Source organism: Zonotrichia albicollis, chromosome 22 (genome assembly GCF_047830755.1).
Source record: "Zonotrichia albicollis isolate bZonAlb1 chromosome 22, bZonAlb1.hap1, whole genome shotgun sequence".
Taxonomy (NCBI): domain Eukaryota; kingdom Metazoa; phylum Chordata; class Aves; order Passeriformes; family Passerellidae; genus Zonotrichia; species Zonotrichia albicollis.
Genome location: NC_133840.1, coordinates 3,658,523 through 3,680,384, shown reverse-complemented (window position 1 = coordinate 3,680,384; position 21,862 = coordinate 3,658,523). Strand labels below are relative to the sequence as shown.

The window sequence follows — 21,862 nt, the reverse complement described above, 5'->3', positions numbered from 1 at the left end:
GCTTCAGTTTTTGAATTTCTTTTTGATAACATGGAAGGAGAAGAAAGTATCATCCAAAGTAAGTATCATCCAAAGAAAGTATCATCCAAAGTATCTGCAGCAAGAGGAGAATGTAATGAAAATGAGGGAAACCTGAACTGTTGTAAAGCCAACAGCTGGTCCTGCACAGCACAGAGCACAGGATGGCAGAATAAAAGCTTGGCAGAAATGAGCAAGTAGGATATCCTTAGAAATCCTTTACTCCCATCCTGGCCAGCAGAATTCAGCTGGCAGCACTTCAGAAAAAAAAATCAGTGTAACACGAGTTTTTACACATTCTCCACCTTGCACAGAATGTGGACAAGTACCACACTAAACTTACAGAGATTCCAGCCCAATACTGCAACAGAAGTTTAGGAACACAACTCTTGCTGAATTTATTCAAACCATGAGAAAGCAATGATAAAACCAGGATGTTTATATTAATAAAGGGCAAAGTAAAACAGCAGAAGCCACCCCACCAGTGTTTAACAGAGCAGCTCTCCCAACAGGGCACAGTGATGTGTTTTCAGACGTGGAGGAGTTGTGTATGAAGCAGAATGAATCCCTTTTTTGGCAGGGCAGGGCCTTGCAGAGCAGGCTGGCCCAGCCCAGCTGGGTGTCCTTACCTGCTGGTGGCGGCTGCTGGGGAAGCTGTACTGCACCGAGTGCGGCGGGAACCGGCTCTGCTCCGTGCTGAAAGCTCCTTGGTTCGGAGGGTAGCCTGAACTTGACATTATCAGGGAAGGAGTCTCCACAAAGCTGCGAGATCAAGACCAGCAAGCAATCATGTTTCTAGGAAACCGCCTAAAGGGAAAAAGATCGCTGATAAGCACTGAAGTACCAGATGTACTCACAATACATTACAGCCATAGTCACCTAAGCAAAACAACCATTACCAGTAAAAGCTTTTTCCTGATGTATTTATTTAATAGGTTACTCCAGTCTGAAACATGTTAACGGGTCTTAAATGGGCTCAAAATGAGACGTGTCAGCATTGTCTACACAAAGATTTGAGGATTATATTGTCGGAATACATCCTTTTAGCAGTTGACTTCGAATTTGATAAGAAAAGTAGGTCACTTTAAATAAATTTTAAAGAGCTTATAAGTCTATAGCTGGATTCTGCATTTACAGTAAATTTCCTTAGCACAACATGAAGTTCACTTTTGTTTCTTCTGCAAAGTTTTTGGGTTCCATGAAGTGTTGGTGACTTTCAGATCCAGGTAGTGTTAGGGCTGCATTCAGTGTCACTCACAGTTCAATAAATCCCAGTGCTTTAGCCAGGCCCTGAATGCCATCACCAACCATCCAACAGCAGCTTAACTCAAGCAGGCAGGAAAAAAGGCACTCACAGAGCAGAGAACCAGCTCTGCTTCAAATGCCAGCATAGTTTGGCTCCTACAGGATGCCAAAAACTGAATATTACTACAAAGCCTGAAAACAATCCTGCTTAGTTGACAATCAATGGCTACTCTGCCTCTGCTGCATCCTCCAGCTGCAGATGGAGAGCAAACACTGATTGGGGAAAGATTTTAAATACTGCAGATTTTAAATACTGCAGCAATCCAGACAAGTTCCCTAGCAAAGTCTGAGCATGCCTGAGGCTGGGTATAGCTCCAGCTGCTGAAGATCCAAAGAAACTCAAATAAACTCATTCAATCCTGCTCCCCCATCAGTGTTTTGAGTGGGTAAATTATGGCTCTAAGCAAAAAAGTGGGACATAAATGTATTTTAAACAGAAAATATTTTTCTCTGATAGTTCAAAAGATGCAATTCCAGGAGCCTGTGTATTAAATCCAGAATTCTATCCAATGTGGAGCAAATTCTCAACTTGTTGCCCAGAGCCAGCAGACACATCAGACCTTCAAATAAACTGTTGATCTCTGCCTCAGTGGCTGCATTTCACAGCACATTAATCCACAGCATTTCACAGACATCACCTATAAACTGCATTTTCCATTATCAGTCAATAGGCAAAACCAGCTCAGCAAAGAGCAAGCTATACAAACAGATCTTAAAGTATATCTGTAATATTTTATCATTTCTGTTCTAGTCAGGAAATTTTTCCTCCTTAACTCTCCATCAAACAAAGCTTTACATGTTAGACTACCAAAATAATGAGACAAATTTACATTTACCTCTTAAACCTGATTTTCAGCTATGAAAAATCAAAGAAAAAGACAACAGTTTCTCTCTCAAAGCAATACTACATCACTAGTAGTGTGCTTTATAGTACACTATGGTGGCTATACACCTATTTATAGTAGCTATACATCTATTATAGTACCTATAATTCATAGCCAAGTGACAAGCTGTAACAGAATGCTGCACCATTAACATTTATTATCCCTCATCATTCACACTGCATTCATTGGAGCACAGCTTTACCTGCTATGTGATGCTCTAATGGCTCTGAGTCATTTGATTTCCATTTAATCAAGGCCCAGAGTCACAAAGGCAGCAGGTTCAGCTGCACAGTGAGAGCAGAGAGCTGTCCCTGAGCCCCCCACAGCCCCCTAAACCAGAGCCAAAATAAAACCTCTGGTTTGCCTTTCTTGCATGGAGTTTCACAGGAATGAAAGTGTGGGATCTCAGCACCTCAGCACTGAGGTGTCACCGAGAGCACCCTTGGGGGGCTCGGGAGTCCTGGAATGTTCCAGAAGTGTCTGGTGGCTGGACTTTGATCCTACACAGGAGACGACACCTGTGTGAGGATAGGAGGGTTTCACCGGGGTGAATGGTGAAGGGATTGGTTAATTAGAGAGTGAAACACAGGGTTTAGGATTTCTGTACAGGGGGGTTTAGAGAAGTAAGATGGAGGAATTGGGGCGGGTCCTGTCCTTCTTCTTCTTCTTCTTCTCCTCCATCTTCTGTGGTGATGGTGGCACTTTGGGATTGGTCATTACTAAAAGTGCACCGGGCAATAAGGGTGAAAGGTATTGGGGGAAATGATAAATATTGTACACGTAACTTTGGGTATAAAGATAGGTGACCGCCCGGAGGGCAGGGAGTGTGCTCATGGCTGGCTGCTGAGCAGAGCTCTGTCGGGCCGAGAGAAAATCTTTTAGATAAACAATTAATAAACACCGAGACTGAGAAAAGAACTGAAGCCTCTTCTGGTCCTTTGAAACGCGGCTGCCCCAAGGCCACCCCGGGCCTTTCCAGGCCCTCCAAACAGCCGAAACCGGACATGAAAGCTCTGGCACAGAGCTGCCAGCTCCATCCAATGCTTGCTGATGGGACAACTCCTCCTGTCACAGGCTGGGGCACGTTCATCAATAATGAACCGGCTCCATGGTATAAAGATGCTCAAACACTTTAAGGTTATGGAAATACAAATCTCAGGTTGATGAGTTGCTGAAGCCCCAGCCTGTGCTCCCTCAGCAGTTTCATGTGCAGAGAGCTGAACAATCTGGGGATGCAGAGGGGATCAGGAAAAGTCACACACAAATATAGGTCAACCACTGCAGGATTCAAGGTCCTTCCCAGTTTCTCTCTATCCAGTCACATCTGCTCCTTATTCCCACAATATTCAGTCAACCCCCAAGTTGATCATTAACTCAGGTGCTGAAAGTTCAAGCCAGGCTCACTTTCTGTGATGCTGTAAAAGCCATTTCTCCACTCACAGGGACTTCAGTGGACACAGAGTTAGGTTGGGGTTATCTGGAAATCTTTCACAAGCAACTGCAGTGAGAGGGCCTGAGCATCTCTCCAGATTCTGCACTGGACATGGAAAGATGAGAGAGAGGGCATGGAGTACAAGAATGAGCATCCTGCATCCATCCAAAAATGTCAACCTAAACCCCCTGATAACTGCAAGTTTTACATAATAAATAGGACAACATTGAATCTGATGACTTTCCTATTGAAAACTGCAAGTGTGATCATGTTCATAGTGGAATTTTTTAAAAAGGGGAATAAATGAAAGCTGCCAGCAGAGGAAGGCAACAAGGAGCATTAGAGATTACAATCATGGTAAATATGAGAGGTGAGAACCACAGAGAGGAGAAAAAAGAAAACATGAAGTTATCAGAGGTGGGGGACCATTCCTCCTGCTCCCTGAGGGAACTGGCAAAGCAGCAGCAGAGATAAGGGGGTAACAGCACAGGAAAACGTGGCCACATATTGGCAATTCCAAGGTGGGGAGGGAGCTGAAGGATGGGGATCCTGCATGGGATCTCATTTCTTTCAAGATAAAATCAACCCTGGAGTACAACCACGTAAAATGACACTGAAGTACAACATTCCCTCCCTCTAAGCCTCCTTTTCCTGCTAGACACATCCACATGCCTGCACACTCTCCTGATCTGACCCCTCATCTCCCAGGCTCCTACAGCATGAGCTTGTTTATCCTCTCTGCTGGGAGGGGAGGGAATTTTCCCCAATTTTGCCAGCAGAATTACCACTGATATTCTGCTCATTTCTCCCTGGCTGCAGTTGGGGATGGAGGTGCTTGACTTCCACTCCTATTTCTCTGCAGGCAACCTCTGACCTGGCAGCCAAAAGCATCTGCCTCTCTCCCTCCAGCATCTGCTCACACATTTGCAGCAGACACAGATTATTCTTCATCAATCCAGTTCCTGGGCAGGGAGGGCAGTGCCAGCTTCCTGCTGTAACCTCTCCAATTTCCATACATCCAGATTATGTTTAAATACAGCCATCCTTTTGCATAAAACTGTGACTGTGTGTGCAGACTGTAAACAACCCCATCCGGGCTTTCCTCCCTGCTGTATCCTTTCATTAGTCATGACAAACCTCCTCTGGCTCTACCCAAAGCCAACCAGAATCCTCCTGGAAAGTTCTCACTGTTTATTAACTCTCTCTGCCTCTCTGGTCCTTGCACTGTTTTCCTCTCCCCTGCCAGAACAGAGGCTGCTCATCTTCATTTTCAGCACCCCTGATAAATTATAACACCAGAAATCAGCTTACAACCCTGCTCAATGACAACAAGATTCTATTTTTCAGATCAGTATTTTTCATATTGTTCTGCAAATTTCAGAGGTTAAATATATAAACGTTTAAAAGAGCTGTTACAGACTCTGGAATTCTGCCTCATGTCTCACAAAGATAAAGTTGGGTCATGAATACTTTCATACAGCTGCCAACCAGGCTGGCAAATTGTCTGTCTCATCAAATATTGACAATTAGAAGGGGCAGAAAGAAATATTTCTTGTTTTGCAGTTCAGAAGCCAGAAATTTTTGTGCTATAATGTCCCATTTCACTGACACTCCCAGACTCTACAGCAAAACAGGAAACCCAGTAGCATCAAATGGATAATATTCAAAAAAATAAAAATTACAGCACACATAGGAGCAAAGAATCAAAAAAGAAGCAGCTAAGGGAAGATACCCAGGGGAGAAAAAGCAATGACAAGAGTAATGGACTCAGGAACAGTGAAGAGATGCTTGGCCTTGTGTTAATTTGAGCTTCTCGGGCAAGGAAATGATTTAACAATGTTTATTTCTAAAGGTATGATGATATTTCTGTCTTTGGCCAGCTCAAACTACTGAACAGATCCTATTCAGAATTCCCTTAAAAGCTGCTGTTCACACTTCCATTCACCATATGCAGGGAATTTAGAGTAAGTTGGAAATAATTTGGAACTGAATATTTTAATGGCAACAATCACGGCGTAATTTCAGCCTGATCTCCAGAACTCAAAATGCTTCAGAAGCAGAAGTACAAACTATCTTCAGCAGACATGTGGGAAAATGAGTCACAGAAAGGTTAAAAAATCTATCAAAGACTCCCCAGGAAATAGTCAAAGCCTGAATCAGAAATAAGACTGGATTCTTGCAGCACTTTGAAGGCGCTGCCTGAGTGAAGCAGTTCTCACTTGGAAAAACACAGCAGGTTCAAAACTGGACTATTTTTAGCAGGGCAGTTCCCCAAAGCCTTCACTGTGTGGCCACACAGACCTGGGAGCAGCTGGCCCAGGGCAGGGCAGGCACCTGCTCCACTTGCTGGCACATCCTGGCTCCAGCTCTCACCTTCATGGACAAGGACCAGCCTCATGGGGAAACTCAGCTTCCAAAACAAGCTGACATTTCTGCATTCAGAGTCATTTTTGTGCCATCTTGAAGTGCTTAACCAACATTTGCTAATTAAATTTCACATCCTTTCGGGAATTTTTCCTCATCTTGTTTTTGAGCAAACTAAGTGTGATATAAAGAGTGCAAAGAATGAGATTACAGTCTAACCCCAGTTGGGGGATTTTTGGTTTGAAATCAGCAGCTTTAGTAAATGGAGCTCTATGTAATGAAGCCATGGCACAGCAAGGGAGGCTCTGCCTTGCACAGGGGATCTGCAATCAATCACCAAATGAATTCAGGGATATTTATTCAAAGTTTACTCTGGCTGGAGAATGAAGGGTGAAGGGAGTGTTTTAGCAGTTAGGCCTTATCCAAGGCATGACAACAATATTGTGAATAATTATTTCTGTGATTTCATTTCATCAAAAGGTAATGAAACTACCTCATGGAAAAAACCAAAATCAGGCTGTATTTATGGACCAGCCTATTGAATCACACTGAGCAGACTTCAGGAATTACAGACCCTTCAAGACACAATGCTTCAAATGGCATAAAAAAATCAAAATTACAAGTCAAGAGTCACATAAGCAAAATCCTTCAGTGTATTGCTAGCTTTGCAAAACAAATCTTCTCATTAATATTTTGTTTTACCAGGCAATCATTAACCTGTTCAGACACCCAAATAAAAATATCAACTCTGCATCCTGGGGATATGTCACACACCAGAAAACACTCATGTGCCCATTCAAGACAGATTATTAAAAATAGCTCAATGGGTCCAATTCCACATAAAAGTTATTTCTTTGAATTGCTGGTCACAGTACAAGGCTGAGTATCATCTCCCAAACATTACCAGTAGGGCTGCAAGCTCACACTGCCTTAACAATCTAGAAAATCTTCCCAAAAACATCACCAAACACTGCCTGAGCACTCAGCAGTGCTTCAGTCACCCCTCAGTGCCCACTCATCAGCAAAGCCAAATGCCATTTATTCAGATGGTGAAATTCAGTGACAAAGTAAAGAAGTTAAGGTTCAAACTGATCTGTGTCAACCCTGAAGCCTGACTACAAAATTCTGCAAAGTGGGGTGGGAAGGGAAGGGATGGGATGGGATGGGATGGGATGGGATGGGATGGGATGGGATGGGATGGGATGGGATGGGATGGGATGGGATGGGATGGGATGGGATGGGATGGGATGGGATGGGATGGGATGGGATGGGATGGGATGGGGTGGGATGGGGTGGGATGGGATGGGATGGGGTGGGATGGGATGGGATGGGATGGGGTGGGGATGGGATGGGAAGGGATGGGAAGGGATGGGAAGGGATGGGAAGGGATGGGATGGGATGGGATGGGATGGGGTGGGATGGGATGGGATGGGATGGGGTGGGATGGGGTGGGATGGGATGGGATGGGATGGGGTGGGGATGGGATGGGAAGGGATGGGAAGGGATGGGAAGGGATGGGATGGGATGGGATGGGATGGGATGGGATGGGGTGGGATGGGATGGGATGGGATGGGATGGGATGGGATGGGATGGGGTGGGATGGGGTGGGATGGGATGGGATGGGATGGGATGGGATGGGGTGGGATGGGATGGGATGGGATGGGGTGGGATGGGGTGGGATGGGAAGTGAGCTCCAAGATCAACAGGACAATCCTGAAAGGTAGAAGGTTTTCATTCAAGAACTCACCAGAAGGTTGATGTCTGGCAGATTTAAGATAATTCTGTGCTTTAAAACTGAAGGACCTGAATTCCAGCTACAATGGCCAAGCTTACAGATGAGATGAAGTGCAAAGTATAAAAATCTGCTGGGCATACCCTTTAAAAGATGAAAAATTCATTGTGTGCTACAAGCAAGAAAAAATGTTCAAAGGTCAAAACTAAAATTAAAGACAACTTGAGTAATGGTCATTTAAATATGCCCTGAGTCCTGTGCTTCCCATTTCTGCAGAACCCAGGCACAACCCCAAAGCTCAGGGCCTCTTCCACACTTTTTCTAATCTTTCTTTCACTCCTTTTTCACTCAATTTTATGCTGCAGAATTCTCAAAAGCTTGTAGTCAAAGCACAAGGACATATGCTATTGGAATGAACAGAAACAATGAATGTATTTTCTCCAAGTTGAGAACAACTCAGTGCTGAATTCTCCAAGACAATTCCACATGTGCAAATGCCTTTTCTTCTTCTGTGACAGACAGAACCATAAATTCCCCAATACACCATAAATTCCCAAGAACTTTAATCTCATTCAGTTGTACTCACAAAGTTATTGATGGAAAAATCATTATTTCTATCCCTGCTAGAAATACAGTACAAAAGTTACAGATTTAAGGCTATGTTTTACTACCAGCACTGAACAACATCTCCCCATTAATTATTAACAATATATAAATCAACCAACAGGAGTATTTGAAAAGTAGATGCTAAGAAAAGTCCAAAAATCTGAATTCAACTCTTTCCACACTCTGAAATTTCCATTAATGTACAATATAATCTGATTTCTGAACATCCAAAGCTCTGCAGTGCCTGACATATTCTCCATGACACATGGTAAACTTTAATTTAGCCAATTACACAAGTTAAGGAGCATTACAGCTGTCAATTCAAGATGTCACACTGACTCTGCACTAGGAGACTTTTCCATCTCCATCAAGGGAGCCAAAACAATTAAAATAGGTTTTTATACTCCAGATTTTAATAGGAGAAGATTCCCCATTCACAAGTAACCAGCTGCTTAAAATACTTCAAGTAATAATTTTTGAACACTAAATATTAAATAAATATTTAAGAGTCATTCAAAGCAATTTTTGTTGCCATTCCCAAAGGTGAAAATTGGTTGTATCCTTACACATGTAATTTACATCCAAACTCTTGCCAGATTTCAGGATCACATTGTTATACTTTATCTTAAATAACAGTTTTTTTCTTTCTCTCTCCTGCTACAAATACAAATAGAATTTCTGCTTATCAAAATGGGGTTGATCAAATTCAGCTGACAAGATACTCCTCTCCTGGAAATTCTATTTTAATCCCTCCTGTAATTTATGATTCAAAGAAAAGTTGCTAATACATGATTTCAGGTCCCAGCCATACACAAGTTTGCTGCATTATAGAGGGGAAATAACAGGAAAACCTGAGATCACATCAACATCTTTGGAAGTTTCTGATCAATTACTCACTTGCCTGCCAAAAAATAAAATAAAATAGAGGGAAGCTGAGCACATCCACTTCCAGTAAGAGCCCAGATCTCCAGCATCCACCCAGCAGTTACCACACAACGCCCTGGGATGCAGAGAACCCCTGAGGGAGGAAAGCTCCTCCTGGATTTCATGGAGGAACAGCTCTCACACCCTGCCATGGAGCTTATCCAGATCTCTCCTGCCAAGGAGGGTCACAAGAACACCAAAAACCAGCCAAAAGAGGTAGGAGGAAGTCCTCCCTTCAGAAATGGAAATTAAGGATGTAGACATTTCCTTGACTAAAAATACCACAGAGCGATGACTTAAAACTGAGAAGGGTACAAACATTACAGGGTTTTCTTGTTTAAAAGTATGTCATAGAAACAAAGATAGCTTCTTTCCTAAAATCATTTTCCAAGGAACACCAGATTCCTCTGCTTGTCCCAATATGGTAAATGGCACACAGTTAATGCACACCATAAAAAACTTTCGTGAGCCAAAGAACCCAAATCTCCAGACCTGAATGTGCAAAGCAAACCCCACAGAGCCCAAGCATGCTCGGGGAAGGACTCACCTTCCCAGGAGGAAACAGCTTTTGTCTGAGGTGACTCCAGCATTCCCAAACCCCAGACATCTCCCTCACCCCTTCTGAAGGGCCCTATCCCTGCCAGGGTAATTCCACTGGTTCTGAAACACCAACTGGAGCATTCAAACCTCACCCTGAAAATGTGAAACAGAAACCAGCCCAGGCATCCTCCAGTGCAGCAGGCAAGAGACTCAAGAGGTGCTACACAAACCACAGAGACAAGAACTGCAAAAAGCCTTCCTCAGCAACTCATCCTCACTCACAAGTGTCCAACAACCCACTGAGGTTTGCTCCATTTCACCTCTCTCCTCACGTGTCACCGATGACAGAAACAGCCATACCTCAAACTTCATGTGCATCACACACTGTGCATAAAATATTCTCTCAGAACAACCATTTTTCTTCTCCTTTTTTGGTCTGAAAGTGTAGACAGCTCAAGAACAGCTCCTACACATGAATTTATTCCTTCACTGTTAATCCACCTGCAGGTAAAATTCCTTCTGACATCACCTAACAGCCAAGAAATTCTGTGGTCACAGTTTCGAGTTTCCAGGATCTTCTTGTAGCTCACTGATTATCCAAAGTGGATCTGCAGTGACAGCTTTTAAAAGCAGCTTTGGTTTGGAAAAGGAAATATAACCTGACTAGTCCATACTGACTAAATCCACAAACTATGATGGATTGTAAGAAAAAACACTTCTAAAGAAAGGGTCAGGGCAAACCAAGTGTCAGCCTCATAATTCCCCTCAGCTGACTGGGTTCAGATAAAATCAAGTCTAGATTTTAACTAAAAAGTACAGAAAGGCTAAAATAACATTTTTTTAACTGTATCTAAGAACAATGACTTGGTCAATTCTGATACTCCACAGGAAATGCACCAGGGCCTTCTGGAAACAAAGTTTGTTGCTACTACATTTAGGATTACATTTAAGATACTCTTTTCACAGGAAATGCAACAATATATAAAGATAGAACTCCACCTGGGATTGGTACAACTGCCTCCAAGTCACAGAAAAAGGCAGGGAATTAAAGAGATCTTGAACTATGAGTGGTATCAATAAATAATCCTTTAGATCTGGGGTAACAAAACACAAAACCAAGCCAGAACTTCAGGGTTCTGGATATGCTTAAATCTGATCTTTGAGGCCATAGAGAAACATCAGCACCTACACAAATAATGGCTAAAATGGAACAATTAAGTGACATTTATTATTCCAGGTTCTGGATACAACATTCCAAGACAGCTAAACCATGAAGTTGCAATGATTATATGGGATTTAATTCCCACTTTGCAAACACCCCTTCTCTGCAAATCCAGCATTTCAGATAGAATTAGAACAAGAGTTGAAAAACAGGAACCTGATGAGACAACACTCCATAGGGTATCCACATTTTTTGACTTATACTAATTCATCATTTTGCCCCAAAATACTGTTAATGAGGTGAAAAGCAGCAGATCTGAAATCACACACCTGCCTCACCTGCTGAGCAGCACTTGAACTTGTCATGAACTTGTGTGTTAACTCTGTACCACTGACAAACAGGGCAGGAATCAGTCGGGTTTGCAGCTGATTTATATTCACATTTGTTAGCTGTGCTCCCTGAAACGTGAACACATTTTAATCCCTCCAGGAGAGCATTTGCTCCTGCAGGCAGCCCCGGGCTGTGCCCAGCAGAGCTTCAGGGGAGCTCTGTGCCCCAGAGCCAGGGAATGCTCTGGGCTTGTGCAGCTCCCACAGCACCAGAGCTCTCTGGCACGGTGAGGGCACAAAGGAGAATCAGCCAAATGTCCTTTCCCTGCAGCACACAAGCAAGGTAAAGCACATTTTACACTGAACATCATCCCTTCTCATTTATAGGTGTCCTTTTCCCCAACACCTTTGTGACTGTATTTTCATTTTCAGTTTTACCCAAGAGCAGTCACTCAACATGCAGAGAATTTTTAAATCCTGGCCAACATTTGTCCAGGTAATCCATCTGCATGAAACATTCATTTCTACATTTTTTTACTGCTGAAAGTTATGAACAACAGGATTTTTCAGAGAGGGCTGATGCATCTTTGTACCTTCAATTTTGCAATAACCTTTGCAATCCTAAGGAGGTAAAATTGCTGACTTCAAAACCACATAGACCAACATCTTCCTCGAGCCTGAAGAAAAAAAAGAAGGTTTATCAAGACAGTCTGGGAGGGGCAACACCATGAATGGTTTAGATGTAGAGCTGGGCAAGAACATGGGAATATCTCGTAGGATAATGGGAAGAAACACAGCTGCAAGGTAAGGCTGAGCCCTCTGTCTCACACAGCTCACTGAGCAGAGCCCAGCAGGCCCAGGCTGGATTCAACAGGGGCTGGGAGAGCACTGAAGGGGCATGGAAGGGAAAGGAACCTCAGAGAAGGAGCATGGAAAGGAATTCAAAGAAATTCATTCCTAGAGGGAGAATCACTGAAGGAGAGAGACTCTGAAATGGAAGATACATTCAGCACTGTCCTGGTTATTTGCATGATTTAGAAGTATCACAAAGTAAATATTTACAGACAGCAGTGCTGCATAGGTCAGAATTTTTATCTGGACCAGTTGCAGGAGGGAGGGAAGGTACCACGTTCAGTTAATAGCCCAACACTGAAACACTGATTCAGATTTGACTAAAGAACATAAATGACTTGAAGAGCTCAAGCCTGGCATCCAGGAAACGTTTGCTTGCATTATGAAACCACTGTCTGGTTACAGGTCTGTTCTGGAGATTGTTCTGTGCTGCACCTGCACGAGGAACAGACCCCTTCCAGATCCACAATTGTTAAAATCTTCAATATAAGTCACTACACACACCAGAACTCTAAACAGTATTTTCAATCAGCCAAGAAAGCCTTCATTTAAATCATTTCGTAGGCAAAAGGCCATATTGAGGAATAAAACCTTTCACCAGAACTTTTGCAGAGAGCTTTGAAAGAGCATAAATTCCTTATTTATAAGAAATATTGTTCTCTACTACAGACAATTTTTTTTCAGTTGCTTTCATGCATTTAACAGCAGCTGAAGCAGAGGCAGCTTCCCTTCCCTGTGAGCATCTCTCATTCATGCTACAACTGAGAAAGGAAACAACTCAGAAGATGCAGCCAGAGGAGCACAGGGGCTGTGGAAAGGGACTGGAGGGAGGAATTGGGAAGGAGCTTTAGGGTCTGTCCCTACTTCTGCCACAGGTTTTGAGGGAGTTTTGTAGATCCTTTTAGATCACAATGGAAAACACGTCTGCCCTGACAGAGCAACTAAAATGAGTGGTTGTAGGAGACAAAGTGTATTCAAAACAAAACAGCAGCAGCACAATGTAGCAAAATGAATATATTCTGATTCTGTGCATGTCATTTCAGTCTGGAGAGCTGCTTTTAATTGATGGCTGCAATGATTAAGAAGCTAGAGAGAAGCAGCACATGTGGAAGCAAACACTTGTAACATCCTCTCCACACGTTAAAAAGCACACACTGTAACTCCTAGAAAGAAGATCCCAAAACCCTGCTATTCCCCACATCTCAGCAACAAGTTTGGGTATTTCAGTGGCCAACATCAAACAGTGTATTTCAAACAAATTACCCTGCACATGAATCACAAAAGAACTCTCTTTCTTCAGCAGCCCATACCATATCACAAAGAAAAGCGACGTAAAGAAAAAATTAACCACGCTTTCACAAAAAGGGTCACTGCAGTTGGCTCCTTTCCCCTGAACTTTTGAATCCCTGAGCTAGGCACGAAGCTCTTTCATCCCCCAACACAAGACACCACATTTCAGCTAACTAGAAATCCACTTCAAATATTCCAGACTTCCTTTCCAAATGTCAAGGTTGTTTAGTTAATCAGGAATTACAACAGCATGCTGCAGAATAAAATTCCAGTGCAAAACTGCAACAGAGCTGCACAGTCCTTGTGTGCAGTGACATAACTGTGACCACTTCTTCAGGCACTTACACTGTGCCATCCCACTTACCAACACCAGCTTTTGTTATGATTGCTCTGGATTTTACCTCTCAAATCATCCTGCCTAGGATAAAAATCCCTATCTGAGCTCAAACAGTTCATAACTACAGAAAATTAATAAAAGAATACTGCCATAAAAATCAAGTATTCAAGACTAGACACCTCCACTGTAATAAGTTGTCCCAGGTTACACCAATATTTAGAATCATGAAAAGGTAACAGACTTGTTAAAACCACATCTGTGAAACAAGAAGAAGCAGATTTTGGACAACAGATTGTTCACAATATCTACTTGCTTACTGGAGCCTGTCTGCCACTGACAGTTCATACATCCACCTCGAATCCTGCCTAACTGCAACCAACTTGATACACACAGCTTTTCTAAGCACAGAAAAATCAGCAAGCACGAAGTTCTTTACCATCAAGTCAGAATAATTCTAGCAAAAGCCACTTCCATTGTGCCCTGCAGCAGCCCGGAGATGACAGAAGCCGGGGATGTTTACAGGTCCCATATGAATAATTCAGCGTCAGCATCAGCAACAACTCCCCGGCACTGACAGCGATGCTCGCCCGACACGGAGCTGCGGCCGCAGCACATCCTCAGCAACCACCGCGCTCCTGGCCGAGCCTCCGAGGGGACGATTTTGAAGAACTGACCCTTCTTTTCATTTTTTTCTCCTTTTTTAACTTGCACTCCTCCTGCTCACAGCGCAAGGATGAACGGCCAGCACGGAGATGCTCTGGGATTTCTGCACAAACTTCCCAGCGAGGGCCAGCGCTCCGTGCCCCGCCATCCCCGCGCACCCTCAGCGTCAATGGGGGAGAGCCCCGCGGGCACCGGGCACCCCCCGGCGCTGAACCGCCAACCCCCCGCACCCCCGGCGGCTGCCCCACGGGCACCCCCGGCTCCAGCGCCCTCCCCCCAGAGACCACAGGGCTCCGTCCCCGTGAGGAGGGAGGAGGACGGGATGGCCGGGCCCCCGCCTCTTCCCCCTCCTCCCCCTCCTCCTTCTCCTCCTCCTCCTCCTCCTCACAGCGGAGGCGCTCAGCCCGCTGCCCCCGCGCCGCCCCGCCGGGCTCCCCGCGCTTACCGAGGCGCGGCGCGGGGGCGGCCCGGGCGGCGGGTGCCGGCGGGTCCCGGCGGGGCTAGGCGGGCGCGGCGTCTCACCTCACCCTCAGCGCCGCCGCCGCCGCCATCTTGCCTCCCCTCCCCCGGCCCCGCGCGCTCCGCCCCCTCCCGCCAGGTCCTGCCAGATACAGAACAAACCGCGGCACCTTTCACGGGTACCTTTCACCGGTCACGGTGGCTTCCCCCTTCCTCAGGCTGTGCCGCTGTGTGGTGAAGCACAGGCAGTAAAATGCCTAGAAAAGCCACCGGAGAGCGCGGCGGTGGGAGGGCGGGGTGCTATGCCTCTTCCAGGACCGCTGGCCGGTGCGGCGGGGAGGGGCTCCTTCCCCCTCCCGCTGAGGGCCGGGGGGGGCGCGGCCGCCATGAGGCGAACGGGGCCGAGCCCGTGAGGGGCTCCCGGGGCTCGGACCGCCAGGGAGCCGCAGCGCCCCGCTGGCCCCCGCCGGATCGGTGGAAATTGATAATAACCCATAAGGGGCCCGGGCCGCGGCCGTGCCGATTAACGCGGCCTCACGGGAGCATCGCCCGGAGCCCGTCCGGTCCCGCAGGGCTCTTCCCGCCCCGTCCGCGGTGCTTCCCGCGCTGTCCCTGAGCTCAGGCCCGAGTCCCGGCGACGAATGACTTCCGAAGATGTGAGAGAGGTTTAAATCTCGTTAAATGTCTGATCATTCCTCCCCCGGAATGAGGAGTGTGTAACTCGTTCCCTGCGTTCTCAGGAGTTTCAAATCTGCACGGCGTCGTACGTGCAAATGTGCAACTCAGGATGCGCTAAAATCGCAAATTAGCCTCTAACCAGGTTTACTATTGGAAAGACAGCATTAGGCAAGTTTAGATTGCTTCATGGTCACAATTTCCATTAAATGGAGAAGTCGTGCCCACATTTGCAGGATGGGTGCCCACACAATTACTGGTTCAGACTGAAAAAGCTGGGGCTCACCCTGTGGCGAGCAGGATCGCTCAGCAAACACGTGTTGTACTAAGGGTTGGGTTATTACCGTGGTTAAAAGTGCCACGCTATAGTGACACGGCACATCTCCAGGCTGATGTTCACAGTCTCTAATCCCAACACCAGCCAATGATTCTCATTTGGAATCACTTGGAAGTTAAAGGTGTCCAAATAAGAGCCAGGGGAGACCAGTCAGGCATACACCTGCTGAGGTCTGAGCTGCTCCTTAGAACTCTAATAAATTGTATTCACCTTTTATGCTTTAACCCACCCAGCTCCCACACTCCACCATTGCTCTGTACACTTGTCTTCCATCTTGCCTCTTAGGAAAAGCAAAGTACCCACGCCATCGCGCATCTGCCTGACTGTTTCATGTTTATTTTAATGCTTCCTGTCTCCTTCTGCTCTGTAGCTTTCTCCAGTGGTTGACTTCTCTTCTAAACCATACCCAAAAGTTTCCCCCGTGTGCAGCCACACTGGGGATAGCCCACAGAACATGTCTGAAGACAAGCTCCTCCTGCCCTGTTTTTGAGCTTCCCCTTAACCCACGTCTGTTCCACAGCAGGGATAAAAGGTACCACACGCTGAACAGCTCGACTTTTTCACTGTTAATCACTGTGGAGGCACCGATAGGGTCAATACGGCTTTTGCTCAGGGGCACAGCCGGTGTTCAGCACACACCCTCGGGCCTGGCCAGCGCAGGGTCCCGCTCCTCACGGAGCAGCAGGAGCGGGACACGTTTCCCTAGAGTGGCGCGGCCCGGGCCCCGTTTCCGCGGCAGCGGCCGAGCGGCCCCGCCCCGAGGCGGGGACGGGAGGGCCCTGGGGAGGGTGGGACCCTTTGGTGCGGCGGAACCTTCGCGCGGCGGCCGGCGTTTCCCGGCGGCGCGGCGTTGGCGCGGGGCGGTCGCCATGGCAGCGGGCCCGCGGGGCTGGGGGCCGCCGGCGGCGCTCTCGGTGCTGCCGCCGCTGCTGCTGCTGCTGCTGCTGCTGCTCGGGGGCGCGCGCCGCCTGCGCCGGGGCCGCGCGGGGTGCCGCGGGGGCGCGCGGGGCGGGCGCGCGCTGCTGCTGACGGCGCACCCCGATGACGAGGCCATGTTCTTCGCCCCCGCCCTGCTCGGCCTGCGCAGCGCCGGGGCCGCCCCCGCCGTGCTCTGCTGCTCCGCAGGTGAGCGGGGACCACCCACGCACCCGCACCCCCGTCCATCCCCGCCACCCCCCGGGGCACGGGGAGGCCGCCGCGATGGCTCCCCGCGTGTGTGGCCTCTCGCCGTGACGCTGTGGGGAAACTGAGGCACGGTGCGGCCATCGCCCGCCCTTCCCCGGCCCTCGCCCCCCTCTCCTCTGCAAGAGCGTGGCGTGAGGGAGCAGAGGGGAACGTGCTCAAATTGAAAGCTGCGATGCTGAGGCCCTTTCAGGCTGCGGGGCGGTGTCATTGGGCTGTCAGAGGTGCTGCTCAGCGCGGCCTTTTGGCATCTCCCTGTGATTCTGTTGTCTTGCTCAAGACTTGTTGGAATGGTCCAGTTTTAATGTCCACTGTAACACACCTAAAGCAGCACTTGCGTTACAATCCGATCATGGAGCAATAGCCCGGAAGGGAATGCGAGGTCGGGCTGTCCATCAGTGCTGACCTGCAAGCAGCAGCGATGTGTCTTCATTTGCTGCAGACAAATGTTTGTTCTCCAGGATGTCCGGGGAGGTGCCTCAGCCTGTGGGGTCTGTGTCGGTGCTGCTTTAGCTTTCCCTCAAATCACTTTTCCCTGAGTCACTGGTGTAATTTAAGCTTGTTTGTTTATTTTTTCATGCCTGGCAGGAACATAGAAATCAGAGTATCCCTTTGTAACAGCCTCTTACATATTTTAGGACTGTTATCTGCTTCTTCTGCCTTATCTTCTCCAGACTAAACAACCTGATTACTTGCAGTCTTCCCTCATAGATCATGTTTTCTAAACCTCTAATCATTTTCATCACTCTCCCTTGGACTCTTCCTTTGGTTCATGTAATTTTTGGAAGGGCAGTGATGACAAACTGGAAGCAGCACTGCAGCTGGGGCTGAATAGAGAGGAGAGATTCTTACAGGCTCCGCTATTTGCCCAGCACAAGAACTTTCCACAGCACACAACACTTTTGTGTTTATCTTATGATCTGCTGAAGCTCCAGATTGTTCTGCAGAACTGACACCCGAGCAGTTATTGTATTGTTCAGGTTTCTGTGCATGAGAAACAGCCTGGTTTGGGTTGATCTTTCAGACCACATTGCAGTACCAGAATTCTTACACTGAGATCTGCTTAGCTTTGGGAGAGAGCCCCCTGTGCCTTTGGCAGCTCCAGCCAGTTCAGTGCCAACATTTCTGTCATTTCCAAGGCTTCCTGTCCTGGCAGACCTTCAGGTGAGAAGACAGGGACTGAACTATTGAAACCCAGTGGTTTTACTGATGCCTCTGCACCTCCCATTCAAGATTTAGTGCAGAGCTTTCATTGTCTCTGCTGAGGGACAGAGGTCTGTGCATCTCCACAGCTGTGGGGAGATTACTGAAGTGCAACTCTGCCATTTCAGTTTTGGGGACTAATTCACTGCTGCTGGTAGAGAACTTTCCAAAGAATGTTGTGTTTCTGTTTATTTTGTTGAATTTTCTTTTCTCTTTGCTCCTGATTCAGTGGCATGACACATTCAGGGTGTTTGCTGTTTCCTTCTAGGTACTTTCTCACTTGTAAGGAAATGTAGGGGAGAGCACCTTTATGAGCTAAGAGATTTTTATTTTAAAAGCCTCTGATTAGTCTTGTGGGTGATTCAGATGGTTCATCCCCTCATTGTTTGAGTGATTGATGATGACAAGTGAGTTGATCAAAGGCACTGCAAATTGTTAACACTGAGACAAAATCATTACTTAAAAACCATTGTACTTGCAGTTTTCAGTTATCAATCAATTTGACTTAGAAATGAGTTAGAATTACAGCACTGGGAAAAAGAAATCAGTCTTTGACACACTGAATAATCTTAGATTGAATTAATAACTCAGTCTAAATGTGCTTTGCTCTCTGTAGTAGCTGGCTCTGTTGTGAGAGCTCCATGGATGAGGTCCAGCAGCATCAGCTATTCAGCTGGGCTTGCTCTCAGCAGCTGCCCATTCTTGCTGGTGAGCCCTGACACACTCCTGATGTCCTGACACATTTCTGCAGCTGTGGAGCTGTTTGAGTTCAGCACAAGTCAGGGGTTTTGGGAGCAGTGGGAGTGTTTGGATAAAGCATCACCTGCATTCTGCTGTGACACTGCACTGCAGCAAAAGCTGTTTATTCCCAGCCCTGTGTTGGTAATGGCCTGGTAAAAACCACTCAAATGAACTCTCTTGTACTCCCTCAGTGATTCCAGACAGGCTGCACCCTTCAGTTCCCTCTGCTGCAGCTGGAGCTGCAATCCAAGGTGCATCCCACTGTCAGTCTCCCAAAGTCATTCAGTCACAGCTGTGGGAAGAGGATTTTTCCTTCTAGTTACTCTTTCTCTCTTTGAAAATTGTACAAAGCTTGCTAGAGATGGCTCAGATTGCAACACTGCTCCAGAGAAATGCTAGATTTAGATGACTCACACCCACAACAATAAAAAGTTCTGCTGTAATTCAAGACAGCTGACTACAGACTTGAATCACACATTAATACTCAACTGTATTTTTTTCATTTTATTACTTCAAAGTTAAAATTGAGTTGCAAGTATTGCCCTGCATAGAGCAACGTTTTGGAAGGGGCATCACAGCTCTGGCAGGGACTTTGCATGGCTGATGCCAAGAAAAAATAAGGGAATGTCAGGGCAAGATGAGAAGAAAATAATTCAGTGAAGAGGGAGCCAATGTTTTAAGATGATGAATCCCATTTCCCTGTTAGTTGTTGATCTCTGTTACAACTTTTCCCAGCTGCCTTTATCTTGATTAGGTTTTCTCTCTTCTTTTGCCTCTCTAAGTTTCTGCAGTCTTGCCATGTCAGTTCTGCCTTAATTTCCTCTGTGAATGGAACAAGGAAGAAGATGCTGAGCTGTTTGGACCCCTTGATCTGAACCTAAAGTGAGTTAGCTGGTGTTGCTGTGTTTGCTGTTTTCAGGAAATTATTACAATCAAGGAGAGATTCGTAAGAAAGAGCTGGAGCAGAGTTGTTGTGTCCTGGGCATTCCTGCTTCTGATGTCACAGTCATTGATCACAGGTAACTGGGTTTCCTTTCCAGTAGAATTCCAGTTTTAAAGGGGGTTGAACTTCACTTTAACATTCAGGAGAGCTGACTGTGTTGTTCTAAAAAGCCTTGAGGAATCTCAAGAAAGACAATATCAGATATTTTTGTTAATTCTTCTCATAAATCTAATTAATGCAGAAAACAATTCTTTTGCATGATGGGGATCACAGTTCCTGGGTGAAGCTCTGTTCATACAGCATTTGGAATAATGGTAACCACACTTGCTGGCATCTGGCACCCTGTCTGGGCAGCATGATCACATTTTGTTGTGTAACAACTGTAGACAGACAGAAATTCTCTGGATTGCCTGGGGCAGGTTTGTCTGTAGGTGGTCTTTTCAAGGTTAGTGTGGAATTCTATCATATTTACAATCTGCTTTAGTCCTGGCTAAAGACAAAAGTGAAGTGCAGAACTAAAGACAGTCCACAGTAACATGACAGTGAGATTCTTCAAAATTAAGCCATGCAAGATCTGTTTTCCTAAGGTGTGGTGTTGTTTCAGCTGTGTGTAGCTGCAGAGGGTGGCAGAGCTGACACTTCTCTGTGCAGGAGCTCTCCTCTGGGAGGGTGATTTAACACTTTGAATCAGTGAAACTTGGAGCTAATGTTGTAAAAGCCTCTCAGATTGCCCAATCACTGTCTGTGTTTAAGATCTGAATGAGACACTGATTGCTAGGAAACATGATACAAGTGGTTGTTTCACTTGTAAACAGCTATCACACAGCCCATAAAGAATATTTCTGTTTATGAAGAAATAATATCAACATATTGATTTAAAGCCACTCCAACTAGAACAGCCAGAGTTGGAAAAAACTCTGGCTCCAGGCAGGCCCTTTTCCCATGAACATATTTTCCCTTGAGCTAAGGCAGCAGAAACCACAGTCCAGAATATGAATCTTTTTGAGTTCTTTGCTTTTTTTAGCTTTAGGTTTCTCTCCAAGTTTTCAGCTTGCTGAGGAAAACAGCATAAAAGTTGTTTTTCCTTTGGAATGGAAAGAGATGTTTCCGTTCACTTCTCATGAGCTGGCTCTGGGTAGCTGCAAGTTCTGTACTACAAGCATATGACAATGCCCAAAACATTCTGGGGAGGAATAAGGAAAAAGCTGCTCAGCTTTGCTAAGCAGAAAGTCTGCTCAATGAACCATCTTTGACATTAAAGCCCTGAAGCCACTTGGCCTTTTATCCTCTGAAGCAGTGTGAGCTTGGCTGGTGAGTGATGCAAGTCCTGATGCTGCTCAGTCACCCCCCACACACAGCCCAGGGAGCTGCTTGTTGTAAGTCAGTCTTTGGAAGGTGAGGCCTTTTCAGAGAAATCTCCTGGCTGATGCCTCTTACTTACTTTATTTATTTATTATTATTGCACACATTTCTGTCCTGATCCGTGCTCCCCCTGTGAAAGCAGTGCCTGAGATGACAGAGCCATCCCATTGCCCAGAGCTGGGCTGGAATGTTCATCATTGCTCCAAGAAACAGGTTTGGATTTGAGGTCTTTACCTCTGAGTTAGATTGCTGTGAGATAACCATCAAACCCTTCAACTTTGTTGTGCACTCAGGGAGTAAATGAAGTGAAGTTCTTGATGAATTTTGCTCCGAGCTTGTTTACACAGCGAAGTTAAATGTGTTTACAGTGCATTATTTACTGTGCCATCACTCACCATGTGGATGCTCTTTATGAAAAACATCTGTGGATCAGGTGTTAGCAAACTGGTAGAGGATCAGGTTTAATCTCTAGACCACACTGAATTTCTAGTGTAGCTGATTTTTAGATACTGTTTTCCAGTG

General features: G+C 46.0%; 2 protein-coding genes across 11 annotated transcripts in view; one reads left to right on the top strand and one right to left on the bottom strand.

Annotated features, from left to right (window-relative positions):
• NCOR1 (nuclear receptor corepressor 1) overlaps window positions 1–15,099 on the bottom strand; it is a 57,460-nt gene extending 42,361 nt beyond the window's left edge. For 2 of the 5 annotated variants that reach the window (XM_074557144.1, XM_074557147.1), the window contains exons 1-2: window positions 14,884–15,025; window positions 648–825 (exon numbers count right to left, since the gene is read on the bottom strand). In XM_074557144.1, the coding sequence (XP_074413245.1) occupies window positions 648–755 (108 nt within the window). In that variant the 5' untranslated portion in view covers window positions 756–825; window positions 14,884–15,025. Of the gene's footprint in view, window positions 1–647; window positions 826–14,211; window positions 14,643–14,883; window positions 15,026–15,080 lie in introns of those variants that run through there. The other 3 variants (XM_074557145.1, XM_074557146.1, XM_014271642.3) reach the window with 3 other exon arrangements.
• A 1,609-nt stretch (window positions 15,100–16,708) lies between these two features.
• The window catches only part of PIGL (phosphatidylinositol glycan anchor biosynthesis class L), a 66,880-nt gene continuing 61,726 nt past the window's right edge, over window positions 16,709–21,862 (top strand). For 2 of the 6 annotated variants that reach the window (XM_074557088.1, XM_074557086.1), the window contains exons 1-2: window positions 16,764–17,034; window positions 19,955–20,054. In XM_074557088.1, coding sequence (XP_074413189.1) covers window positions 16,779–17,034; window positions 19,955–20,054 — 356 coding nt within the window. In that variant the 5' untranslated portion in view covers window positions 16,764–16,778. Of the gene's footprint in view, window positions 17,035–19,817; window positions 19,918–19,954; window positions 20,055–21,862 lie in introns of all 6 variants that reach the window. The other 4 variants (XM_074557089.1, XM_074557087.1, XM_074557095.1 and 1 more) reach the window with 3 other exon arrangements.